The sequence below is a fragment of the Alternaria alternata genome (assembly GCF_001642055.1).
Source record: "Alternaria alternata strain SRC1lrK2f unplaced genomic scaffold CC77scaffold_21, whole genome shotgun sequence".
NCBI lineage: Eukaryota > Fungi > Ascomycota > Dothideomycetes > Pleosporales > Pleosporaceae > Alternaria > Alternaria alternata.
Window position 1 is genome coordinate 266,988 of NW_017306210.1, and position 13,837 is coordinate 280,824.

At 50.9% G+C, this 13,837-nt stretch overlaps 7 protein-coding genes across 7 annotated transcripts; 2 read left to right on the top strand and 5 right to left on the bottom strand.

Moving 5' to 3' along the window:
* Window positions 1-2,125: 2,125 nt before the first annotated feature.
* CC77DRAFT_1023888 (hypothetical protein) lies at window positions 2,126-2,916 on the top strand. Its single transcript, XM_018525753.1, has 2 exons — window positions 2,126-2,601; window positions 2,658-2,916. Exons 1-2 carry the CDS (start codon window positions 2,448-2,450, stop codon window positions 2,789-2,791), a joined length of 288 nt encoding a protein of 95 aa, XP_018381950.1. The 5' UTR covers window positions 2,126-2,447; the 3' UTR covers window positions 2,792-2,916.
* Window positions 2,917-3,633: 717 nt separating this feature from the next.
* CC77DRAFT_381483 (hypothetical protein) lies at window positions 3,634-5,674 on the bottom strand. Its single transcript, XM_018531441.1, has one exon. The coding sequence runs from the start codon at window positions 5,408-5,410 to the stop codon at window positions 3,938-3,940; it is 1,473 nt and encodes a 490-aa protein (XP_018381951.1). The 5' UTR covers window positions 5,411-5,674; the 3' UTR covers window positions 3,634-3,937.
* A 76-nt stretch (window positions 5,675-5,750) lies between these two features.
* CC77DRAFT_970925 (2-dehydropantoate 2-reductase) lies at window positions 5,751-7,232 on the bottom strand. Its single transcript, XM_018535822.1, has 2 exons — window positions 7,177-7,232; window positions 5,751-7,120 (listed from the first exon to the last, which is right to left on the bottom strand). The coding sequence occupies exon 2, from the start codon at window positions 6,908-6,910 to the stop codon at window positions 5,939-5,941; it is 972 nt and encodes a 323-aa protein (XP_018381952.1). The 5' UTR covers window positions 6,911-7,120; window positions 7,177-7,232; the 3' UTR covers window positions 5,751-5,938.
* Window positions 7,233-8,005: 773 nt separating this feature from the next.
* Window positions 8,006-9,993, bottom strand: CC77DRAFT_996999 (hypothetical protein; the record flags this gene model as incomplete). The annotated part of the gene is made up of 2 exons (XM_018536497.1): window positions 8,006-8,228; window positions 8,927-9,993. 2 exons carry the CDS (start codon window positions 9,991-9,993, stop codon window positions 8,006-8,008), a joined length of 1,290 nt encoding a protein of 429 aa, XP_018381953.1.
* A 131-nt stretch (window positions 9,994-10,124) lies between these two features.
* Window positions 10,125-11,814, bottom strand: CC77DRAFT_1023891 (hypothetical protein). Its single transcript, XM_018525754.1, has one exon. The coding sequence runs from the start codon at window positions 11,433-11,435 to the stop codon at window positions 10,518-10,520; it is 918 nt and encodes a 305-aa protein (XP_018381954.1). The 5' UTR covers window positions 11,436-11,814; the 3' UTR covers window positions 10,125-10,517.
* Window positions 11,815-11,837: 23 nt separating this feature from the next.
* CC77DRAFT_381541 (hypothetical protein) lies at window positions 11,838-13,549 on the top strand. The gene is made up of 2 exons (XM_018531442.1): window positions 11,838-12,001; window positions 12,048-13,549. Exons 1-2 carry the CDS (start codon window positions 11,959-11,961, stop codon window positions 13,055-13,057), a joined length of 1,053 nt encoding a protein of 350 aa, XP_018381955.1. The 5' UTR covers window positions 11,838-11,958; the 3' UTR covers window positions 13,058-13,549.
* Window positions 12,931-13,715, bottom strand: CC77DRAFT_1023892 (tubulin binding cofactor A). The gene is made up of 3 exons (XM_018525755.1): window positions 13,484-13,715; window positions 13,342-13,428; window positions 12,931-13,291 (listed from the first exon to the last, which is right to left on the bottom strand). Exons 1-3 carry the CDS (start codon window positions 13,643-13,645, stop codon window positions 13,190-13,192), a joined length of 351 nt encoding a protein of 116 aa, XP_018381956.1. The 5' UTR covers window positions 13,646-13,715; the 3' UTR covers window positions 12,931-13,189.
* Window positions 13,716-13,837: the final 122 nt, after the last annotated feature.

Here is a 13,837-nt window from a genome sequence, read left to right on the forward strand (position 1 = left end):
TATTTTCATGCTCTCTACCTTACCTTTTACATGGTCAAGCGAACTCCAGAAGAGGACGGAGGAGCTGAATCTGATATTGACTTCATGCAACCATCAGTCGAGAGTGGCTAAGGAGGCGTCTTGGCTTACGCACTGTTGCGAGATCCTTGAATTGTTGCACTCTCCTGCAGTGAACACGGTCAGTTAGGTGCCTGATCCGCTGACATTCTTCAGGCTTTTCGAGACACTCAATGTGTCGCTCAATACTGCCGTTGCGTCTCGATAATTCTCATCATCTCACGACTGTTTAGCGCCGAACGTACTTGGCCTTGTAGTCTTGATGCATACAGTGTGAAGGTAAGTTGGTCAAGTTCGCATTGAACAGTGGACAAGTTCGAATTAGCATCTCAAGATATGGACGTGCCAAAAATGAGGCTTGTTGCCATGTGTTTCAGTGAAATTTATCAACAAAGGAGGAGCGTAAAGCATGGGCTGCTGCCGAGGAGCTTCGGGTATGGTGACAAAACCCTTATGTGTGTTGAACTTTGCTTGCGCATAACCACAACCCATCATGACGCGGAAGCATGCTCCCCAGCATTTCCCATCGCGTCGCGTCGCGTCAAGTTTGCCGACTGTCCGCTACATAGACTACACTTACCGCCTTCAGCTGCCGAGGGACCGCTCGCGGTTTCGCCTCTGCGCCACTGCTGCCAGGACGCCATTGTTGCGTTGACAGGATCGCGTGGAAGAATGCAATTCGCCTGAAAGAATTGACTTCAGATACATTGAGCGCTCTGTGCTATTGGCTCTCCAGATGGTAATGATGTAAATCCTTCTGCACGACTTGTTTAGATCTTGTTGCGCTGTCAGGAACCGGTCCTGCTGTGACGTAGATCCATGTAAGCGAGGTCGGGTTGTCACGCCTGAATGAGTTAAGGCGTGGACGTGTGGGGCTTAACGGCCGCCTGGGCATGCACCTGCAACGTTCCGTTCCAAGCGTTTTCACAACGTCCCCTGAGTTGAAGACGTTCTTTTCGACGATTTAGGACCGAATAAATCGACCGTTGTGCCTACCGGATGACTACGGATTGCCTTACCTGAACTTTAATAGAGTTTTCGGATATAACGGCCAGCCCTGCGAGAACTGCAGAATCCGATATACTTCTTTGTTTGTACATGCCTATACATTCTCATCCTTGTGCTATATCACCCGCTAACCGAACCATCACCAGGTTTTCATCGTGTTACAGGGTTTTCCTTGGAAGCTGGCTCTAGATTTCCATTCGTCATTGCACCCTGTCAGACCCCTTAGCCCCACGTTTCGATTGTTTTTCTAGACCTCGTCACACACCCTCCTTGTATGCGAGCACGCCTCAGCGACGCGTTGGCGGTTGAGAGCTTTTTGCCACTGTTCGCTGTAGCTCATCAGTTACTGGAGATCTACCGGTTGCTAAAGAAAGATTTGAGATAAACGCATGATGTGGGTAACATCAGGGCTTCGCCTCCACCAAGTCGATCATTGAGAGATGGCGAAGCTGTGACCAGAATGTCGGGGAGCATTCCCATGCTTGCATTGATACAATTCCCATCGTGAATGCCGTGTAAATGGACCACATAAAACAACTTGGCTATGCAGGAGTTGACTATGAACTTAACGCTCGGAGATGAGCATCATGCAAGGTCTGTGAGCGAGTGCTCCGTTAGCCGGCACCCCAGCTCTATGTACGTCACTGGCGCTGAAGCCTCAGATCTTAGGTGGTGTCTGAGTGCCCTATGACAATATTCGGGGCAGTCGCAAGCCCCTATGAGCGGCTCGATAATAATATTGTGCCACCACCGGTCGTACAGCTAGGACGCCCTGCCGCAAAACTACGCGCCAGGGGCAGCCAAAAGATGCCCAGTCTGTAAACACCTCGCATTCAGTATCTGATCCCTACCACGAACAGTTAAACCTCCGGTATCGATCTACATTTAACAGTATCCATTCCTCATGCGACAGCAACTCCAGCCGTGCACGTTTCGAGATCAACAGCCCTAACAGATGCTCCACCCTCGGTACCAACCAGTCAACAGGATCAGCCAGGAACATTAAAGCTGAACCCGCTTCGATCGACGTCACTCTTTACCGGGTACAGACTCGCCATGAAGAAGTTGGGGACGCCAGGTGGACCCCGTCACCGTTATGTTGACCGTTATGGACGTGCATTCCCGTTCTGACCTGATCCCCTGGCGGCGATGACGATCGTACTCTGGGAATGCTGGTGTTTGATGACGATGTCAATGCGATCAAGTGTGGTGTACTTGAAATGAACCTTGAACAAATTGAGGGTTGAGAACATATAAAGAGGGCAATGAGACCTCGACAACTGGAACATCATCACACACCATCAATCCACATCAACAACTCTACAACACACTTCCAAACCAATACCTCCTTCTTTTCAAGAACCAACCAACCAACCTTCAAAATGCAGTTCACCATCACCGCCGTTCTCGCCTTCGCTGCCACCGCTGCCTTCGCCGCTCCCCTCGATGAGCGCCAGGCTGGGCTCTGCGCTTCCGGCACTCCTGTCTGCTGCGCTACCGACGTCTTGAACCTTGCCAACTTGGACTGCGCTCCTCGTATGACTTTCCCATCCTCTATCTCTTAAACAATCAGATTATTAACATTCCCCTAGCTGCCGTCACCCCCACCACCATCAACGCCTTCATCGATGGATGCGCCTCTTCAGGTCAGCAGGCCAAGTGCTGCCTCATCCCCATCCTCGGCCAGGCTCTCATCTGCTCCGACGTCAACCCTACCGCTGCTTAGGTCGACTAAGCGCGTTTTGTCGCCTTATCCAACACGGCGCGAATAATGTATCTCGTCAAGAGACGATCGTGCCTGGATTGCTTGGATACATGTACACTACTTTTGTTTCGAATATCTAGTTAGGGATTGTTTCTTAATACAAGATTTCACAAGAAATACCTCGCTTCAATGATGTGACATTGAAATCTTCTATCTATACAAACGCGGGTGCGAATGCGCTGACCCGATATTGACTGCTAAGAACAAGAACGCTAGAAACAAAGGTCATACTGTGAGTATGACTTGGGTATCTTCGCTGGAACGCAAGGTATACAAAGGAGAAATCAAAAATAGACCTCGAAGTATACGGCTGTTATGCACGTTGATCAAAACGCCAGTCATTTGAGGCCGGGACGCGTCTAGAAGCTGCAGATATGTCAATGCGATAAAGAGCGCGTACCAGAGATGCATATGTACTCTTGGCGGTAGCACGTAAAGGACTCAGTTGTCCATCCACCTCATTCTGTTCTTCTCCCATGTCCTCTCGAGACGAGGCCATACGCCATCGTCATAGTGTCGATCGAGTATGTCGCCAACCTCCTTGTCCTCGCAGTACACGGCGTTGTGGAAGAAAACGCATGCATTTTTCCAATTTCTCAGGGATGCGTCGTTCTTCGCGAGACCACCACAAGCATCTGTCATTTGTGCCGCCCGTTTGATCAGTACTGTGATATCACTGATGGTAGGCTGAGACGTATCGCTGTATTTGCTGTAGTCTCCGAGTTTCGCCTGTAGTCGGAGGACGACAGCTGCGCGTTTAAAGCTCAACGCTACCTTCTCCAAACTGGCCTTCACAGAATCAGGAGTTCTTTGTTTGGGCGCTTTACCATTCAAGATCTCATGGAAGTCAACAGAAGCAGTGAATTTCCAAAATGTATTTCCAGCGACCATATCCGTTTTGAACCCAAAAGAACTCGGTACGAGCTGCTCCAGCTGTTTATGATTCAGCCCAGACCATGTGTTGATATCTTTGAAGTCCACTGGCGGTGGCGTCTGGCTTTGTACTGATGAGGGGTCGGGGTTGTTCGGCGTATTTTGCGGCTGCGATGTGATGGGGTCCGCAGTAGTCGGGTTGTATCCAGTAGCCATGGCGTTGTGGAACTGCGTCTACATGTTGGATGCTAGCGGAAGTTGCGAATTCGATGGAGGAGGTTGGGGCAGGTGTTGTTGAACTACTGGCTGATACGACGGCAGTTGATTAGAGATGGTTGGCGCTACATTACGCTGCGGCGTCGACCACGAGGGCACTTGTGCCACCTGCGGCGGGTGATCACGGGGCGTTTGAGTTGACTGTACCACGATTTGGAGAGCTTGTGGTGATGGTAGGGGCTCAGTACAATCCAAGTCTTGGATCATCTCCTCCAAACCCAGATAGTTTGCGAACTCACGATATAGCTCGAGGAAGGTTACAAGCTCTGGGCCCCAATACCTTTGAATGTACCAGCCTACAGGAACTAAGAACATCCAGAACTCAATTATGGAGGCGTTCCAATGAAGACCGGAGGACTGTTCCGCAGTCATCCCATTCTCGAAGTAGGGCTTCAGGTCATTCGCCGCACTCGATATCAAGCTAAAGATCTGACCTGCCGAAGACCTGCATTCGGTTTTGGTATCGGCGGCGATAAGGAAAGCCTTCATCGCAGCCTGAAGAACAGGCGCTTGTCTTGCGTGGTACTCGATCGTCATTCTTGCCGAATTCGCTGTTTGTAGACAGTTGTAAACAGTTGCCGGAGTGAACGTTGTAGTTGTTTGAGGTTCACATGAAGGCGCCAACGTGTAAGCAGACGGCTTTGGTGTCGTCGTGGGAGCAGATCGGACAGATAGTTCAACGGCCTTATGAGCAGGCGTGACAACTACATCATCCTTCATGTTGTTCGTCGCAGACTCCGTAACGTGCTGAGGCTTCGACGTAGTATCTTCCGTGTCGACGTTCTTGTCGTCTGTAGACATATATGCTTCTGGCATATACATGAACATAGCCATCCACTTGCGGTCAGCGCAGCGTAGTTGTCCCCAAATCTTTGGATACTGCATCGATCTGTTCCGATCAAGATGCGCGAATGACTCGCCGGTTCCACGAAAGTTTTTGAAGGGGAATTGGGAGGGTGGCGGATATGCGGGGGGAGCTGGTATTTCTTGCGCTAGTGTTGGAGATGCTGGTATAACGGAGGTGGAGGCGGGAGTAGAAGCCTTCTTCGTGTTCTGCGATTCTCCTCTTTCGGCAAGTTCACGGAGGTTGTTCTTGGGGACGACGGAAAAGACGCCTAACTTGAAAAGGAACTCGGCGAGCACACGTGGTGTACATACACCAACCGTGAGGAGGCCAAGGACGCGGAGCCAGGTTGGGATTCCGTTGTTGCTACATTCATAGCAGATGTTCCAGTAAAGATAGTTTACTTCCCAGTATAGTTCATCGAAACTCTCGCTAAGACAGTCGATGACCTTGGGAACAACTCCAGAGGACACGATGGTGTGGCCGATTCCGAGAGTTACTAGGAGTAGGCAGAAAAGAATAGCGATAGTGTCAGGATGCATCTTGGTAGCAAAACGTGCGACACACGAGCTCGGGAAGAGGGGCATGACGGGCTCTGAGGATCAAACAATGCCTTGCGGATGTTCTGATAGTCGTGGTACCGGAGTTGGAGCGTTTAGACGTACGGTTGCGCGCAGTCGAGCGAAGGTTGGGCGATGAGGAAATGTGTTGTACTGTGCGTGGGCAAAAAGATATTTCGGCTGCGACTGTGGCTGGGTCCGCTTCAGATAACAATTCACTTCGGAAACAATAACACTGATATCGCAAGGCAGAAGCGAGTCGCAAATTGCGGTGCTGGACAAACGGAGGGCTTGGCGCGATATCGGTGGCCGAGTGGGGAGTGAATGGGACGATGACCAGAGATGGAACTTATCGAAGTCAAATCATCAGATCCTAAATGATATCTGCGTGTAGAGGAGCACGCCCTTTCAAAGGATGGTGCTATGAAGGCATCGTTGACGAGGGACTCGCTGGACTTGTGCATAGAACAGATGATAAACATCCACAACCAAGTAAGACAATTGGGGTGAAACGGAGATTAACCCACATGCACGGTTCCTAAATTAAACCGACTTTCACTTTCTTCGTCCAATCTGAATATCCAAAGCTTTTGCGAGGATGTAGAGCATTTCCAACCGCACACATGCCACACCCTTCTCTTTACCCATCCGGACCGGGTTACCTACAATAGCCTCTACTTCGATTCTCCGATCCGACTGAACATCTTGAAGCATACTGGGTTCGATACCGGACTTATTCGGAATCCTGGCCTGCGCCCGCCCGAGCTGAACGTTTACCTCTTCCAATGTGATTTCGTATCCGTGAGCAGCTGCAATATCGCGAATCTCCAGCATCACAGCTAGAACCACACCGTTCGCTTCTTCCGAAGCAGTGAGTACATCCGTGTCTTTGCTTAGAGCAAGAGCACATATAGGGTTCCAGGACGCATTTACAAGTAGCTTGAACCATCGTTTTTGCTGAACATCGTCATAGAATTCCGCTGTAGCACCGGCAGAAGTGACAAGCTCTGTGAATTTTTTCGCATGCGTTCCTTCGGCAGATGATGGATAGGCTCCGACTTGGAGTTGCTCGACTTCGCCGTGTTTAATGACACCGGCTGGCCGCTGGGTTGCAGGTAAATACACAACGGCACTAATGATCGAATTGTCCGGATATGCCCTTAGATATTCTTCTTCGATACCAACGCCATTCTGAATAAGTACGATAGCCGTATGTCCAGGTGTTACAGCAGGAGCGATAAGCTTCGGTACCGTATCCGGGATAGCCTTGCTGCAAACGATGATGTAGTCGAATGGCTCCGACGATTGAGATGCTGCTTCTTCACAATCCCGTACGACGTTGGGTTTGAAGTGCAGATTCTGGCCAAATATCGACGAATTAATGGTGAAGCCGTCTTTCTTTACGACTTCGTAGTTCGAGCGGCAGACGGCAGTAGTTGAAGCTACCTTGCTGAGAAGGTACAGATATACTGTTCCCACGCTACCGGCACCGAAAAGAAGAATCCTTGGCTGCGACTCAGAAGACATGGCAAAACTTCGGTATTGAGAAGGGTGTTATGCTGGTTTTGCTGCAGTGCGATGTGAAGATTGCATGGATGTTAGAGTCTTAGCCTCGAGGCGATAGCCGTACACGTACCCCCCAATCCTTCGCCCCGGCATTAGGACCCGTATCCTCTCAAAATCGTTTAGGCACTCCATTACCCACGATCAGTAAGCCACCCGCGGTAACGGCCAATACTTCATTTTATGCTCAATCAGCAAGCTAATTTGACTGGCAGGACAGTTTTACTCACGAGCTTAGTCTTTTTAGTACATGCTTCCACAATAACATTATCATTCAGGATGCAACATCGCACAAACAATTATACGCCATTCACTGACATGCGGAAGTTCAGCTAGCAGCATCAAAACTGAAACAAGGATCTCAGCCGCACACGGATCCTGCAAAGACGATTCGTGGCTTTTCATGCAATCTAAACGATCGTCTCCATTCGCTGCCCCTCGTTACCCATGCCGCACCCTGCATGCTGGGGCAAGGAAAAGAGTGGTCAATCCTGTAAGGCTATAATCGATACGTCTCCCAAGAGCTGGGCAGATAAATCCAAGTCGCTCGGAATGACTAGTGATTCTGGCCCCATTCGCCAGCTGTAGGTATAACAGCCACGAGCTGATCCGGCGCTCTCGTATTCTGGTAGTCTGTTTAGCCTCATCGCGATACGCAATCTGCCGGTAGAGTAGCGCGCACCATCGCGACGATGAACAACCTCTTTTTCGTCCTTCTTAGCGCGTTCGTAGCGCATGTTATCGCGACGAGTCAGATCGCACTCTTCTCCGATGATAACTGTCAAGAATCATTGAGAGGTATCGAAGGACCAAATGGCTACCCCAACGGCACCTGTACAGATCTCAGGCGCAATGGCGCGTACGGGAGCTTCCAGGTCGTGGGACTGGACCCAGGCTGCGCTGGTATGTGCTTTGCGAGAATGAGGACGCGATAGTCCGGACGGCTATGCTAACAATCTGTATAGTCACCATTTACATGAACGACACGACGGTCGACATTTGTTCCGGCTACCAAGAAGAAATCCAACCGATCGATTGCTACAATTCAACTTTCGTATACTACAGCATCGACTTCTGTGACGCTGGTGCCATCGGTCCCTCGCCGTCTACAACATCTACGCCTAGTTCCACAACGTCGCCGTCGCCATCCCCACCTCCCCCAGCCTCCTCGGGCCCGTCGACAGGCGCAATAGTGGGGGCGGCAGTCGGTGGAGGAATAGCGCTGGGCATCATAGTCGGACTGGCAGTGTTTTTCTTCATGAAGAAGCGAAACTCAGCACGTCTGCAGGGGGCACGAGGTTTTGCAGAGCTTACAGGCGTGACAACCGTCACACCAGTCGAGGTGCACGCAAAGCACATCCAGGAGCTAGGTCCAGGAGCGGTGGCGTACAAACATTATCCTGTGGAGATTGAGCAGCCTCCTGTTGAACTCGCGGGGATGGAGATGAGGCGCGATGAGGGGAAAACACTGCATTAAGATTAGATGACTCGGGTACATGTATTCGAGCTATCAAATGCATATGCATATTATGAACAACGGGGAGTTCACGGAAGCAGTACATCGTAACTCTACTCAGAGTCCACCCGAACATAACCATCATACTGGATTCTGGAAATACAAGCTCAAGGAAATGTCTGTATAGGCCGGCTTCCCTCTAGCGTCGAAGAGGCTCTCACAAGTCTGCCGATACTTCAGCAAACACCCAATCACCATCTCGATAGACGATATCTCCTTCCAATGCCGCTTCACCAACATCAAACGCGACCTTGTAAAGATATACTCCGCCTGCTTTACTCGTAATCCTATAGCCCATAATCGTTGTTTTCGGCTGGCTGCGCATGGCACTAAGAGCAAGTCCCACCTGCCCCGGGTCGACGAGGTGCAAGACGTTATCGTCCTGGTCCGGGTTCCAGTACCTAACAGCCCACGATGTATGTGGGTAGGGTAGTTTCTCGAGAAGTCTGGAGAGCCACAGGCACTCAATCCGAGGCATTGTCTCGATGATCTGTAATGGTTCGATCCAATCTCCTTGCGGAAAGCCTATGGATGAGCATGATATATGTTTCAAAGTCGCAGCATGTAGTCGTAGGAAGTTTGTCCACTCATTGTGTGAAAGAAACATATCTTCGAGATGAATATGCGAGAAGCCAGGCCAGTGGAATTGGAATGATCCAGCTGGCTGGTAAGATAGCTCTAAGAAAGTATTGTCGCCGTGACACTCGAACTTGCGCAAATCTGAGGCCATGCTGAGCAACTTTTGAAGCCATGTATAACTGACTTGACCGCAGACCGAAACCTGAAGTACTCCTTTTGAGAAATGTTTTTTCCAGACTGCGGAGTCGAGGTCGAAAAATGTGATCCTGTCGTCGTTGGAATACTCTGCGTTCCAGAATTGGAAACCCAGCCCTATCCTGTCGTGTAAATCGGCTTCCTGAAGAGTCTGCAGAACCAAGTCGTATACTCGATTTACGCCACTGTCTCCACGCCTCCTTGTTGGCCTGCGTTGCGCCCGTGCCTTTTTTGAAAGTATATGAGTTTGTCCGCACCGGATACCATCGTCGTCGGGCTCGGGGACGTGATAATGGAAACTCGTCACATCGATTTGAACAATCTCTAGGTTTTCAAGCTTGCGGAATACCTGTTTGAGGATCGACGAATCCATGCCGGAGCGCTGAACACTGACTTGGAGATCTTTTTGGATTCTTTCTTCTTTGGCATTCTTATATATGCTGTGTCCAACGCGTTCGCCGCTTACGGTGATCTGACGGACATACTTGGATAATACAGGATGATGGCAGATTTCAAATAGTATGGTAAGACTGGTAGGGTGCAGGATGACGATGAGGTGACGGAAAAAGCGTCGTCCAAAGGCATTTGCCGAATTGGCGTTGAGCGCTCGACATACGTAGCGTATACGGATAAGTTCTTCATCCTCAAGATAATCGAAGATGCCGCCCACGATGTCAACCGGCAAGTCGAGTAGTCGAAAAGGTATTTGCAACGCTCTAACAGGAGCCGCCTTTTCTCTGTCACGAGCAGTAATCATGTCGTTAGTGTAATACTGGCAGCGGTGGAGAAAGTGGGTGAGGGGTTTGAGTCGATTGCCGGTGAGAGAAGATTGTTATCGTGGTTGAGACGTTCTTGCCCTTTTGTTTACACTAGGGTCGTCGTCCGCTTCTGATGATCAGGCAAACTATCACTTTAAGAAGCCACCACTGAGATCTTGGACAGCGGGAGGTTTGCTCTTGACTCATCAAGGGATACAACATCACTGTTCTTACGAGGTAAGAGAGACTGATCAAAGGTAATGATAAATGTACAAACGTGAAGAGAGGTCTATGGTCATATGCCAAAAGTACGGAGATACCAAAAGTGAAACGCCGCCGAATGAGTTTCCAAACTCCACAAACCAATTTATCGAATTCAACTCCAGAAAGTAGATGCTACTGAAACCACAAACCGAATGTGGTCAGCCCTATGTTGGGTCATCCAGGTGACCCGTATCAAGAAGCCCGATTATACGTGTAGCTCTTATACACACGTCATGCCACTACTAGCCCCATTAACGCCTTACATCTTCTTCTTCTTTGTGTGAAACATGTTATATTCTGGCCTTTTCCTCTTCAGAGTCGGGTCAGGCGCTGACTGTCCGTTTGGCGCTCTTGGCTTGGGTGCGCTGAACGACATCCCGGGCGGTAACGACGTCCGCGTGGGTGGTGGAGGATTGCGCTGCTGTGGTGCTGGCCTTTGTGTAATATTCGGGCGGTTTGCGGATAACGACGGCGTTGGGCGAGATTCGGGTTTGTTGTTGATAGATGCCGAAGCTTGTCTGGACACTACCATGCTTCGTGGAGCTTCGTTTTCCGCCATTCTAACCATCCTTGCCGGTGCTTGCCTAACGGTGGTCTTCCTCTGCTCTAGAAGATGTTGTGGTATGTGGCTAGCCTTCGGGCGTTCACGACCGTGATCGAACATGCCACGCTTCAGCTTATCGAAGGCGGCTTTGCCAGTCTTCGCAGGTGCACCCGAGGGTTGGCCCCAGCTGCTGGTAGTCCGGCCAGTGAACATCTTACTGGCGCCAGCACCGTATCCAAATCTGGTTTCCACAATCAGTGTCTTATTCTGTGCGCGATCTTTCTGCAGCGCCTGCATCTGCTGCTTGAGGGCCTCTTTGTCGGCCTCTTTCTCCAGTTCCGCATCTTTCTTCAATTTGCGGTAAACTTTGCTCCAATTTCGAGGATCGCGCGGCTCGTGCGGCTTCTTCTCCCAGTCCGGAATGTCGCGCTTGATGAAGCGGAGCCAAATCTCGCCCGTCTCTCCCAGTAATTGTGGGCAGTTTGCCTCGAGCTCCAGGAGCTGGTCTGGGCTTTGTACGAATCGGAGGACTGGTTGCAGGAAGGAGTAGGGTAGATCGCCAACATCTCGGAGCATGTCGATGTTCTTAATCAGGCGCTGTCGAGCCAGCTCGAAGAGGCTTGCGACGGGCATGGTGATGGGACGGTTTATTACGGGGTCTATCCAAAAGCGAAGGGTACGGAATGTTGCGAGGCGAAAGTCGAGGGTTGAACGATGCGGAGATTCAAGAGCCGCTGGTTGTATAAATATAGTTTGCCGTGAAATCTCGTTGGTAGGGTGACTGCTACGTGACGTGAATCATGAATAGGCGGATTGATGGCAGCGTGGACCGTAGGATGGGGCTGAGGACCCCACGGAACTCACGACAGCATCTCGGTAGGCTAGCTCGGAAGGAGAGGTTTACTGGATAGATGGCGCTTGCCAGAACAATGTTAAGCGACTTAGTGAAAAGTGAACCAAGGGAGGTGAAGGCGAAAGTGATGAGGAAGGTGTTGGGGACTTGTCGCTGACGTCTGGTAGCGGTGCTGGACGCTAACAGAGACCCTTGTCGTACGCGTTCATCAACCCGCGGAACTTCAATATCGCGACTTCAACAACGGCAACGACCCACCCTATACCAATAACCTCATTACGCCAGTAGCCTAAACGGGAAAGAATGGCGATCAAGGATTGGGGCCTCTTATCCCAGGCGGACGAAGGTAGGCCATCTAACATCCGGCACGTAGCTTCTACTAATTCCAGCAGATGCGCTTCATAATGTATCCCGCCTACTAGCTGTCGAAGCTCGTCCGTACACAAACACCGCCGGTCGCATACTCAAGCCAGACTTCTTCGAGGATGCGCGCCCCAGACAACTCCCCTCTCCGCCCCCAGATGCCTCTGCCGCAGAGGAGGAAGCAGCAGCAGCCACTGTCGAGCGCGAGCAACAAGCACACAATATCGAGATATGGCGGAAAGACATCATGAATGAGCTGTCGCTACTAGACTTTGCGATACTGCGATCTGAGTTCACTACGAATAGCAATCACACTGAGCGCGAGCGTTACGCTGTTGAGAAGACGGCCATCGAGGCAAAGCAAGAGCACGTGCGCAAGACGATAGAAGATCTGCGCATCAGACTAGTCGAGGCGAAAGAGACGCTCGCCGTACGTAAGACGTATGACGAGCTCACAGAGAAGATCACCAGCAGTAAGATGCTGAAGCCGCGGGACGAGCAAGCACATGCCCACGAGAAGCTGGACCAGGAGATAGAAGAACTCAGAAACGAAGTGCAATCGGCGAAGAATACATGGAGTGAGCGCCGCACGCAATTCGGACGGATCGAGGAAGAGGCACGCGGCATGTTACGCATGATCAAGGACGAGAAAGAGGAAGCTGAGCGCAAGGAGGGCATGATGAAGGATGGAGACGAGGATGGTGAGGGCGAGGGCAGCACTTCCAGAGGAGATGTCAGCCATGCTGGCACCCCGAGGCCGGACGGTGGTATGACTCCAGGGCATGCCAGTCAGAGTGGAGAAGGTTCGTCTCTGAGGGTACCACCACAGGATCGCTTGAAGCCTCTATCGCGGGACGTCAGCGCTGCGCCATCGCCTACCAGATCTGGTGCTGCGGATGATACGGAAATGGCAGATATGGGGGCGAACTCAGGAGATGGAAATGATGGTGACTCCTCCGGTCTTGAAGAGGGCGAAGACCTTGAAGATGGAGAGGAAGATGGCGAAGATCGCTCAGAGATCAAGATGGACGAGTCGTGATTGTGCTTGGACAGCAGTCTGCTTGATGATTTGATTGCATAGCGCGGTGTTCAGGGTATCATTCCATCTTCTTTACAGCGGTGCCATGTCCAACTGCAGTATCAACTATCTATCTCTCCAGTGGTCATGAGTCTAAGCGGCCTCACGCATGGCTGCCTTGCCCTTTTCAACAGCCTCTTTCGCCTTGGTGACTTCCTCTGGTGATGCCTGGCCGCCGCCTTCCTTGTTGTTCTCCTACAAGTTATCAGTACTAGGTACTCAGCTCAACTATATCGTCAACTTACCAGCTCCTCCTCCAGCTTCTCCACTGCCTGCTCGATCTTGATCTTCATGCCAGGCAGAACATTCTTAGTTTCTTGGAGGGCTTGACGCTGTGTTATTGTTAGACCCGGCGTGCCAGATATCCTTCTTGGTGGCCACGCATACCTCTTGCCTCAAAGTGTACTCAGCATTATCGTCGCCCTCACTGGTCTCGGCCTTCTTGATGCGCGCCTCTTGCTGCTCGATCTCCTTGTGGTAGCTTGCTTCTTCCTTGACAAGGCGGGTCACGACGCCAGTTGCAATAGCGAGCTTGGACGGAGGAGCCATGTTTGAATGGGAATTGAAGTAGACGGGTTTATAATTTGGAGAGACAGAAGAACAAAGATCTCAGTTGATATATGTCGGTTTATGTGGTTGCCTGCTTGTAAACATTTGTTCACGGCGGGGCTAGCTGCCGCCCCACTACCTAGGAATTAGTTTACAGCGTGTGGACATATGGACCAGCGGAACGTTGCGGTG

What these genes read in the sequence shown, in the direction of transcription:
- CC77DRAFT_1023888 (XM_018525753.1), top strand. Translation starts at nt 2,448, where the DNA reads ATGCAGTTCACCATCACCGCCGTTCTCGCCTTCGCTGCCACCGCTGCC. An exon ending in CAACTTGGACTGCGCTCCTC is followed by an intron (nt 2,602 to 2,657) that starts GTATGACTTTCC and finishes ACATTCCCCTAG; the next exon opens with CTGCCGTCACCCCCACCACC.
- CC77DRAFT_381483 (XM_018531441.1), bottom strand. Translation starts at nt 5,410, where the DNA reads ATGCCCCTCTTCCCGAGCTCGTGTGTCGCACGTTTTGCTACCAAGATG.
- CC77DRAFT_970925 (XM_018535822.1), bottom strand. Translation starts at nt 6,910, where the DNA reads ATGTCTTCTGAGTCGCAGCCAAGGATTCTTCTTTTCGGTGCCGGTAGC.
- CC77DRAFT_1023891 (XM_018525754.1), bottom strand. Translation starts at nt 11,435, where the DNA reads ATGCCCGTCGCAAGCCTCTTCGAGCTGGCTCGACAGCGCCTGATTAAG.
- CC77DRAFT_381541 (XM_018531442.1), top strand. Translation starts at nt 11,959, where the DNA reads ATGGCGATCAAGGATTGGGGCCTCTTATCCCAGGCGGACGAAG. An exon ending in CTTATCCCAGGCGGACGAAG is followed by an intron (nt 12,002 to 12,047) that starts GTAGGCCATCTA and finishes TAATTCCAGCAG; the next exon opens with ATGCGCTTCATAATGTATCC.
- CC77DRAFT_1023892 (XM_018525755.1), bottom strand. Translation starts at nt 13,645, where the DNA reads ATGGCTCCTCCGTCCAAGCTCGCTATTGCAACTGGCGTCGTGACCCGC. An exon ending in AGTACACTTTGAGGCAAGAG is followed by an intron (nt 13,429 to 13,483) that starts GTATGCGTGGCC and finishes ACAATAACACAG; the next exon opens with CGTCAAGCCCTCCAAGAAAC. An exon ending in AGAAGCTGGAGGAGGAGCTG is followed by an intron (nt 13,292 to 13,341) that starts GTAAGTTGACGA and finishes GATAACTTGTAG; the next exon opens with GAGAACAACAAGGAAGGCGG.